At 35.1% G+C, this 10,932-nt stretch overlaps 1 protein-coding gene across 1 annotated transcript; it reads left to right on the top strand.

The window, feature by feature from the left end:
• The first annotated feature begins 459 nt into the window (after positions 1-459).
• Positions 460-10,896, top strand: LOC124402933 (semaphorin-4E-like). Its single transcript, XM_046876379.1, has 14 exons — positions 460-695; positions 916-1,061; positions 1,530-1,592; positions 2,655-2,753; positions 2,884-2,983; positions 5,147-5,251; positions 5,401-5,552; positions 5,881-6,053; positions 6,595-6,748; positions 7,165-7,387; positions 7,507-7,622; positions 8,970-9,139; positions 9,838-9,884; positions 10,070-10,896. Exons 1-14 carry the CDS (start codon positions 560-562, stop codon positions 10,432-10,434), a joined length of 2,049 nt encoding a protein of 682 aa, XP_046732335.1. The 5' UTR covers positions 460-559; the 3' UTR covers positions 10,435-10,896.
• Positions 10,897-10,932: the final 36 nt, after the last annotated feature.

Below are 10,932 nucleotides of genomic sequence, written 5' to 3'. Positions count from 1 at the left end.
CTTTCTGTCTGACAGTAGACAACATGTAAAAATGGGAAGACATGTCTCTGAATACTGGACCATGCTGTGTTCTTACTTCTTTTTCTTCTTTTATACAGTATGAACAGCACCTCTAGTCACCAATCTGTAAAGTTACCTACGTTTGCAGATGACACCACCCTCATTAAGTTCATCTCTGATGGAGATGAGTCTGACTACTGGTGGGAAATCTGGTGGCCTGGTGCCGTCAGAACAATCTTGAGCTCAGCTTTGTAAAAACAGTGGAGATGGTGTTAGACTTCAGGAAGAACATAGCCCCATGTTCGCCCATCATATTTTGTGACTTTGCTGCCACTGCTAAAGACAAAGGCAGACTGCAACTTGCTATCCACTCTGCTGATAAGGTGATTGGCTGCAATATTCCAACTCTGCAGGACTTCACTTCTACACTTCTAGGACCCAGCTAGGATTTCGGCTGACCCCTCTCACTCTGGACACAGACTTTTTCAGTCACTCCCCTCAAAGTATTAAAGTCAGGTATTCCAGGATTTTTCACAGTGTTACTTTTGAGAGACTAAGAATGACCTTGTGCTGTAGCAGAAGAGCTAAGGACATGTTATTTCTCCTTATGCTGTCTTTCTGTGGTCCAGCTGTATTGTCTTTAGGCCAGGATTGGCCTTTGTTCAGCACACCTCGGAAAAGAGTTCCCCTGAGCAGTAAGTGAGCTGTATATATTATATTTATTATATATATTATATTTATTAGTACAGAAAAGACAAATGACACAAAACATTATTGTGGTAATCATTTATCAACAGTATTCTGCTTTAATTCTACTCTACTTCTTAGTACTCTTCTGCTTTTCATTAAAAGTAGCACTCTCCCATTAGCTACTTGACTACACTAGAGACTTAATTCCTTTTCTGCTGTTGCTAGGAAATGGAGGATACATTTTTCACGAGGAAGGAGTGAGTAACTACTCTACCATGCTCCTCATGGAAGACATGGGTGTGCTCATCCTCGGGGCTCGAGAGACCATCTTTGCCCTTGACTTTGCAAAAATTACCCACAAGAAGGATATGGTTAGAAAAATTATTTTATAATATATTATATTATATATACATATATAATTAATACATCACGGAGCTGCTGGATGTTAGATATATGGTGCTTCTCAAATATATATATATATATATATATATATATATATATATATATATATATATATATATATATATATATATATATTACTATATTACTATATTACTATATATATTATATTTATTATATATATTATATTTATTATATATATTATATTTATTATATATATTATATACTATACTATATATTATAGCTGCAACTAATGAATATTAATTGGATGATTATTTTTTTAATTCATCTGATTTTTTTTTTTGACAAAAAAATGCAACCGTTTACTTCTGCTGTTATTTGCTGCTTTTAGATTTAGTGTTTGTTTGCACTGTTATAATTGAATCCATAACTTCACATCAGTGGAGATAGAAATAGTCTTATTTAATTTTTTGTTTTAGGTAAAGTGGGAGGTGACACCAGATATGCGGAAAACTTGTTCACACAAAGGGAGAGATTTTCAGGTGAGATCTCTTTTTGTGTTTTTTCTTCCATAAGTGGGTTTAGTTTGATTGAATGGTTACATTATGCATGTACACTCACATATGTTTTTATCAAAGCTGAGTTAAATGGAATATAGTGACTTGACTACCACATTTGGCACACATTGTTATCCAGAGAACCTTCAATTTCACGCAAACAAACTCAACACTTACACAGAATAATGTGAAAAACTAAACACTGAATGGTTAGAATCGATTCAAACTAAGCACTTCTACTTACAGAGATTTAGTCAATTTGTTTTCTTTATATATGTGAAATTTTACAGTGCATTTATGTAATTTGGCAAACCCCTTATCCAGAGCAACTTACATTTATCTCATCCATACAACTTAGCAGCTATTGGTTTAAGTGGTTGTGAGTAAGTTTTATATCAGGTGCTGACACAGAGAATAATTTGGAAGATATTGCTTCTCAGTGATAACTGATTTCTCAAAAATAATATTTTGACAGTGATGTTTATGCACAAGTACATTTTTGAGATTAGAAATTGAGAAAGAGGCATCTTTTCAGTGAACCCAAAATAAATAATTAAATGTGATTTCCTCCTTTTTTTTCACTTCCAAACTTGACCATATCAAGGAATTTCCAAGACGATCACAGACATACACCGATCAGGCAGAGCATTATGACATTATGACATTATGACGGGTGAAGTGAATAACACTATTTTTCTCTTTATTGCTCCTGTTAGTAGGTGGGATACGTTAGGAAACGTGAAAATTATGTGTTAGAGGCAGGAAAAATAGGCAAGCATAAGGATGTGAGCGAGTTTAACAAGGGTCAAATTGTGATGGCACTTCACAATGTCAAACAATTTGGGAACACATAAAGCCCATAAATCGCATGAAGCCCTGATCTGCAACTCATCTTTGCTGAGTCCTACTCCAGCCCATTAAGTTATTATACATTATTCTTCTGCCTTGTGTTGTTCTTTAAACTGATGTGAAATATAACGTTTTTGCTTTCTATAAAGTCTAGATTATCATAAATCACTAAACTTACTATGTAATTTCTTTTTTCAGACTGAGTGTTGGAACTACATCCGGATCCTTCATAGGTGGACAGATGGAAGGATGTATGTGTGCGGTACCAATGCTTTCAGTCCAGCCTGTACAAATATGGTGAGCAAAAGTATTATGATATTATTGTAGACAGCAGCTTTGTGTTTCAAGCTTTGTGAATGTTTTGCTGCATTTGGCCACTTATGTAATTATGTTTTTTTATAGCCTGACCTGTGTTCTTTGAATCCAGTCTTATACAGGAGGCAAGCTCAATCTGGAAAATGAAATACATGATGGGAAGGGAAGGTGTCCATATGATCCCTTCCAGAGATATGCCTCTGAACTTATTGGTAGGTGCCCCATTTAAGTGTACCTGCTTCATGATGCAACTGACCAAAGAAAACAATGTTCAGTTAATGAGTTATATAATGATTATAGCCTTGATTTTAACTCCTTTTTTAATGATATTTTTTTTCCAATTTAGTAAAAAAAAATTTACAACCGCAATTAAAAAAAGGTTTGTACAATGAAAATAAAGTTGTGTAAAATGTAAACAAAAACAGAATCCAATGATTTTGCAAATTTCCTAAACTTATATTTTATTCATAATAGGACACAGAAAGCATACCATAAATTGAACATATATAAATAAAAATGTATAAATTTGAAACTAATCAGTTTAATTGTGTAAATTGTATAAATAAGCAGAGTCTCTCAGAAGTAAAGATGGGCAGAGCTTCACCAATCAGTGAAAGGCTGTGTATACAAATTGTGGAACAATTTCAAAATGATGTTCCTCAACATGAAATTGCAAAACTGTTGAATATCTCATAATTTTCAGTATATCATGTCATAAAAAAATTTGAAGAATCTGGAGTAAGGGACAAGGGACACAGGGGAAAATCAATATTGGATGCAAAACAGTCTTGATTCTGTAATGTACATCATTGCATGGGCTCAGATTGCCATGTCATCCACAAATACAGCGTAAATCTCTTATCATGCAAAGAGGAAGAGATGCTGCCATCCAAAGCTCATATAAAATGTACTGAGGTAAAGTAAAAAAAACATTCTGTGGACGAATCGAGATTTTTATTCCTTCCTAAATAGGTAAAAAAAGAGTAAAGACTAATGAGAGGAGGGCCAATCTGGCTTGTTATCGGCACTCAGTTCAAAAAGTCACATCTCTGATGGTATGGGAGTGGATTAGTGCCTGTGTCCATAGGCAGCTTGCAGGCCTTATATATTTGAGTAAGACAACGCTAACTAGATGCTACATCTATTACAATAGCATGACTTCGTAGTAACGTCCGGGTGCTGAACTGGCCTGCCTGTACTCTAGACCAGGGGTGTTCAATATGTTGATCGCAATCTACCGGTTGATTGCAAAGGTAGTGTGGGTAGATCGCATGACATAAAAAAAATATATATATATATATATATATATATATATATATATATATATATATATATATATATATATTTATGCATTTTTATAGTAGGAAGATCATTTTATCTTGGTCATTTTATAAGTAGCTCGCATGCTAAAAAAATGTGTGCACCCCTGCTCTAGACCTTTCTTCATTAAACAAACATTTGTATATGCATATGTATATGGACGTAATGCTACATAGTGGTAAGCATACCCCTCTCCCAAATTTTTTTGAGACCTGTTATAGCAAATTAATTTCTAAATGCTCTTATTTTTTTCTTTACAATGTGTATATAATTAAACATTTGATTTTTATTTATTTTTTGCTTGTTTTATTGTGTATAAAATTCAGTACTCCTGATTTTGTGGGTTTACCCCAACAAAGAAATGAAAAGTCTAGAATTTCTATGTTAGGTTTATTTTAACAGAGAGACAGAATATTAAAAAAACAAATTAGCAAGAATTCTGTCTCCCACTGACCCGAATTAGTCCTGTCCTTTAGGAAAGTACTCTTACTATCAACTCGTTATGTGAATAAAAGACACGAGTCATAAAAACACCCTCTTCCATTCAAACCCCTCCACCACCATGGGAAAGACCAAAGAGCTGTCAAAGGATGTCAAAGACAAGTTTCTACACAAAGCACAATGGAACAATCACGTCACATTCTCCCAAGCCTTTTCTGAATCATTCAGGTGTTCATTGGCAAAGATCAGATAGAGCTGTTCATGTGCATTCTTGAGCAGAGGGACCTTGGTTATTGGTTTTTACCAATAATTTTCCTGGTTTAAATTAACCTACCATATAATTTCTAGACTGTTGTACAAAATCAGCAGGGGATCAAATTATTGTTTTTGTATTGATATCTGATATTTGCAGATCATTGCTTTCTGTTGTTTAATACATTTTACACAGTGTCTCAACATTTTTGGAAATAAGTTTGTATATTTATTATGAATATCCATGCACTTTTTTGTTACATATGCTGCTCATAATATCTAATCTTAATTTTTTTGATTGTTTTAAGTAAAAAAAATAATATCATAGTAAAGTTTTAGTAATAATTGCAATTCTGTTTTAGATGATGAGCTGTACTCTGCTACATCTATAAATTTTCTGGGCACAGACATGGCTATGACACAACATTCTGTTAAAATACGAACTGATCCCTATTCCTGGCTCATTGGTAAGAACATATATATACACACAGACACACAGTCAAATTGGTAAATGTAAAGAAGTCTTTGATGGTGTAAAATTGTGGCATTTGTCTGACCTTGTGATTCTTTTACAAAGCACCAATTTTATTATCACTGATTATTTCTGTGATTTTAGATCCCACATTTATTGGCATAAAGCATGTGACTAAAGGAATGGAAAATCCAGAGGGGGATGATGATGAGATTTACCTCTTCTTTAGTGAAACAGCTGTGGAGTACGACTCCTATGTTAAGTTGGATGTGTCAAGGGTTGCCCGTGTCTGTAAGGTAGCCTTTCCTGCAACAGGATGTTTTTTGTTCAATATTAATGGGCTTTTCATGCAAATAATTATTTTTTCCTGTCACACAACAGCTTTTCTTTTCTTTTCTTTTCTTTTCTTTTTTAATTTAGATAAGTTTTTAATTTATATTGTACTAACTGGCAGATACATCTGCTTCTTTTGAGAATGAAATAGTTAAAATTTAAAAAATGATTCTGTAGAACAATACTTTCCTATTTATATTTTCTTAAATGTGAAATACTGAATACATTTTGACTGTTATATTTGCTAACATAGAATTTCGCAGTAATGTTGCTATATTTTTTCATCTCTAGGGGGATGTGGGAGGACTGCGGACATTGCAAAAGAGGTGGTCATCATTCCTAAAGGCTCAACTGGACTGTCCTGTCCTTCACAGCAAAGTGCCTTTAATTATAAAAGATGTATTCCTCTTCTGCCCAGGCAACTGGACTACCTGTGTGTTCTACGGAGTCTTTACTCCTCAGACGTGAGTACGGTTCAGTTCACACATGCCAAAAGGATTGCTCTGGACTACTGGTCAGGAGGTCATAATTTTAAATTTGAGAATTACAAAGTTGTGACTGCTGGGACCTTGAGCAAGACCCTTAACCCCTTAACTGCTCAATTATAAATTCTAAAATAAAATACATGTAATGGTGTTAAATGACACACCAACCAGGAATAACTTTATGACCACCTGCCTAATATTTAGTTGGTCCCCCTCTTAATGCTAAAACAGTCCGGACAGGTCGAGTATTAAGAGCAATATGCCGAACCATATTGTCATCTTTGTATAATGTACTAGTACTAGTATATAATAAATTATTTTAATATTCAGCATGATCTTGAATTTGTTTGCATCATTTCGGTAAGTTTAGATGATACATGGTTTATTTTTTATGATTTATTTGAGTGGCATATGGAAGAAATTCAACACAAAATAAGTAAATACATTTACTGAATAAAATTATAAATAAATTTTTTAATTCAACTCCAATCATAATACACTGGCTTGATTTGACACACAGGGACATGTTGCAGTACTCTGCAGTGTGCACCTACAGGATCCATGACATCGAGAAATTGTTCTCTGAAGGCAAATTTAAAACTTTGTTCATTAATGATGACTTTTCAAAATATGTGATGTACAACGGAGAGGTGCCTGATCCCCGTCCCGGAGCTGTGAGTACAACAATAATCAATGATAATTTTCACATGTTTACTACGGTAATAAAAAACCACTTTAACTACATCTCGTTAATTTACTACAGCTGACTGATATTTTAACTGCTGAGAAGTTGTTAATTATTTTTTTGTAACAGTGCAGCTTGGCCAATAGTCTCAGTTGTGATATTTCCTTAGTAATCATTTACACAGGGATTTGTATAGAATATGGCATTTGAATTCTTATAGTTCATGTCCAAATATTTCCTGAAAAAAACTTGCGTTTGTACTGCCTTTCTTCATACAAAATGTGTTTACTATTTTGTATGCTACTATGCTGAGTTAACTATGCAGATCCTCTTAGCTATCTTTCTTTCTCTCCCTTTCTCTCTCTCTCTCTCTCTCTCTCTCTCTCTCTCTCTCTTTCTATCTAGTGTATTAACAACGATGCAAGGCAGAAAGGGTTTTTCAAGTCCTCTGATCTGCCTGATAAAACCCTTATGTTTATCAAAAACAATAATCTAATGGATCAGGCAGTGAAGCTAGCTTCTGAGCAGCCCCTACTTTTGAAGAAAGGAGCTGCGTTTACAAGCATAGTTGTGGCCAACACTACTGCTTTGGATGGGACCAGCCATCACGTCATTTTTATTGGCACAGGTAATAATTTCATCTGGTGTTTACATCATTTATCAAGATTTATAAATTGCATGGGCTAAAATAGTCTAGGCAAAACTCCAGTCATAAACATCCACAAATCAAATGTGTTTTTGTAACAGCAAGTGGTTCAGTGCTGAAAGCAGTCAACTATGATGGGGAGATGGTCATAATAGAGGAGGTGCAGCTCTTTAACCATAATGACCCAGTGAAGATACTGCGCCATTCCACCACCATGGTAAACCTCAAAACACTTTTACATTTGATGTTCTCCTTCCTGAAGCTGCAGCAAATGTGTATAGGTTATAAGTGCTTTTTCACTTTTCCAGGAACTGATGCTTTGCCAACCTGAGAATGGTTGAGTAACATATACTGTATATATGTGAGAACCTTTGACTCATCCTGCTTTAATCCCGTTAACAAACATCTTCATCAGTTATTTATCTCAAATGACACATAACTATTTCTATTCTATTTTATTTCTGTATCATGAACCATCAGGTTTTCACATCATTCTTTCTCTCAGACTTCCCTTTAAAAACAAACTTGCATTTTTATGCTAACCATTTCTTGATAGCAACTGTGAGTGATCAGCAAGCCATATTAGAAGCATACCTGCACAACACAGGATAAAATATATCTGGTTATCTGCAAGCATGGAATGGAAAGATTGTAGAACTGTGGTAAAACCTGCTACGTTGTATAGTTTAAAAACAGTGGCATTAGATGGAGCTGCCAGGCAGAAGGCGAAGAGAAAGTCCAAGGAGTAGGTTTATGCATGTGGGGAGAGAAGACATGCAGATGGTTTGAAAGAGGCAGATGTACAGTAGTGGACAGAGTGATATGGAGACAGATGGTGAACCCTGAAGGGAGCAGCCAAAAGAAAAAAAGACGAAGAGTTTTGCTCATTTGGAATGTATTTCAATCCAGTTTGCATAATCTTAATTTAGCTAAGGTCTAAAATAAAGATCTTATTGAGATGTTATAAGTTAGGCCATAACACTATGTTATGGAATATGTGGAACTGCACTTTTTTTACATGTACCTGTACCTCATTTATTTGTATCTCCTCTGTATTAGCTGCATGTCATCAAGAGAAAACTAAAGCAAAATCTATACAAAATGTATCTATCAAGAAAACTTTCATAATATTAGTGAAAAGCCAGTCAGAGACAGCCGTGCCCTGTGCATCTATTGTCTTTAGTGTAAGACTCTAATAGACTTTTTATTGCTCAATATTTTCCTCATGAACATTAAACTGATTAAGTGATTTAGTGCATTGAATATATAGTGCACTAATCTGATTTAGTGCAATTCATGAGTGGCTCTTATAATTTTGCTAAACAATATAGAAATTTAGTTGTCCTACTAATAATCTAACATGCACATGTTTGTGTCATTAATCACATTAGTATAATGTAAAATTGCATATTATCAATTAATGGCATTCTTATTTTGTTTTATACCAATTCTCATCTGATTCACGTTATGATTGATTTTATTCTTCTTACATCAGCTTGAGAGTCATTTTGATTCTGTTCTTGCTTCAACCTCATTTTCATAACTGGTGCATATATTTCCTCAGGGTCTGCTGTATGCTGGTTCAGAGGAGGCTGCGGCACAGATGCCGTTTTGTGCGTGTAGCAAGTACTCTTCCTGTACTGACTGTGTGCTGGCCAGAGACCCCTACTGTGGCTGGGACCTTGTCTCTAAAAGCTGCATTGCTATAAACAGCATTAATTCTGATGAAAGCAGGTACTGAGCATACATTATTCATATAATGTGATGTAGTGTTGTGGGGAATAAGACATGATGTGGTAATATGCTGTAAAAAAAAAAAAACGACTGGGAACAATGAAGTGGTGTGAAATGGTAACCTCAATTTTGCATTTCTTGACATCATGGCTGTGTTGTGTTCACAGTAGAGTAAGAGCTACAAAATAAAATAAACATCCTACAGATGAAAATTTCATAAACACAGAACACATTACAATGTTTATTTTTGCTAATTATTGAAATGCCTTTCGCAAAATAATATTCATAACATTAACTTATAGAGAAGAAATATATCTATAAAAATATAATCTTAAAACATTGCTTTAGTACAGATTACAGCATGGATTGCACTGGACACAAAAGCATGTGTAAAAGAAATTGCATGCTTCCTTGAACAATAACATTAATAACCAGAAACAAGAAGTGACATCAGCGACCTCAGCATTTCAATACATCATTATGTCTGAAAGACAACACACTGACATTTCGACCAGTGAAGTGAAAAACACTGATTATCTCTCCATCATTGAACCTGTTAGTGGGTGGGATATATTATGTAGTAGGTGAACATTTTGTCCTCAATGTTGATGTGTTAGAAGCAGAAAAAATGGGCATGCGTAAGGAAACAAATGTTTGACAAGGGCCATATTGTGATGCTATTCTCTTTTCTCTTTCAGTGAGGTGGTTCAGAGTCTGAAAGATGCTACACGTTGTCCTGCAGTTGGTATGTTAACAGATGGAATTTTATATCCTATAGGACAGCTAGTACGGTTTAAGTCTATTGTGACTTTGTAATTAAAACTCTCAGTAAAAGAAAATGATACTCTCAAGGAGTAAACAAATTAATACATATGTAAAAGAAAAAAAAATGAAGATGACTCGATAAAGTTGTTTTCTGTTTTGTTACAGAGAGCACCAAGATCATTAAGATCTTCTGCCCGGGTCAAATGGTCAGTCTGCCATGCCAGCTGGGATCAAACCTGGCCCGAGTGCAGTGGCGTGTAAATGATCAACCAATTGAAAATGACAAAAAGTACAACTTCCAACATGACAGCTTGCTCATCCTCAATGTCTCAGACACTGACAGCGGTAACTACACCTGCATCTCTGTAGAGTCCTCCAATGGTCAACACTATGTCATCCAAACTACTACGTATGAGTTGAGGCTGGGAAAGATAAAGAAAAAGCAGAATGGTCTCTTTGCCCTGGTCGTAATCCTCACATTAATATTGCTGGCCCTTGTTATGTGGAACTTCTACAAAGAGCATCTCTAAATGCTTCGCTTGAGCTCAAGATAGGCTGGAGAATATGTCCATGTGTACCTTTTTTAGATGCAGTTCCCCCTCCGCCTCACCAGAGGGATCCATCACCAGAGATTGAACACTTTCAGAGCAACATTCTCTTTCAGCCCTCAAAGATTCTGGATCCAGCCAAGCCTTCCATCGAACCATGCACCCATAAGGATCACCTCAGTGGAAAATAGCCTTATCGGTGGCAGCTAAATCACACATTATACCACCTCTATTTCTCTTCGAGTGGAACTGTTTCATTTGGAGGAGCTCATTTTATTCGTTATATCCTCTCCAGCCAACAATGTAATGCTTGGATTTCAGGGCTCCAAAAGCATAAAACTCTGATTTCTTTAGTCCCATAAGGAATTACTTACAGTAGTCAGTAGTAGCATGTCATACTCTGTATGTATGTGTATGCAAAAAATAAAATTTGATTTGATTTGATTTGATTTAATTTAATTTAATCTGCTAATTTTTTTA

The sequence above is a fragment of the Silurus meridionalis genome, chromosome 20 (genome assembly GCF_014805685.1).
Source record: "Silurus meridionalis isolate SWU-2019-XX chromosome 20, ASM1480568v1, whole genome shotgun sequence".
NCBI classification, from domain to species: Eukaryota; Metazoa; Chordata; class Actinopteri; order Siluriformes; family Siluridae; genus Silurus; species Silurus meridionalis.
The sequence above is the reverse complement of the archived record's forward strand: the minus strand, read 5'-3'. Positions and strand labels throughout refer to the sequence as shown.

Coding starts and splice junctions, on each gene's coding strand:
- LOC124402933 (XM_046876379.1), top strand. CDS start 560: ATGACCTTGTGCTGTAGCAGAAGAGCTAAGGACATGTTATTTCTCCTT. Junction 1,593..2,654: donor ACAAAGGGAGAGATTTTCAG/GTGAGATCTCTT, acceptor TTCTTTTTTCAG/ACTGAGTGTTGGAACTACAT. Junction 7,623..8,969: donor TGCGCCATTCCACCACCATG/GTAAACCTCAAA, acceptor ATATTTCCTCAG/GGTCTGCTGTATGCTGGTTC.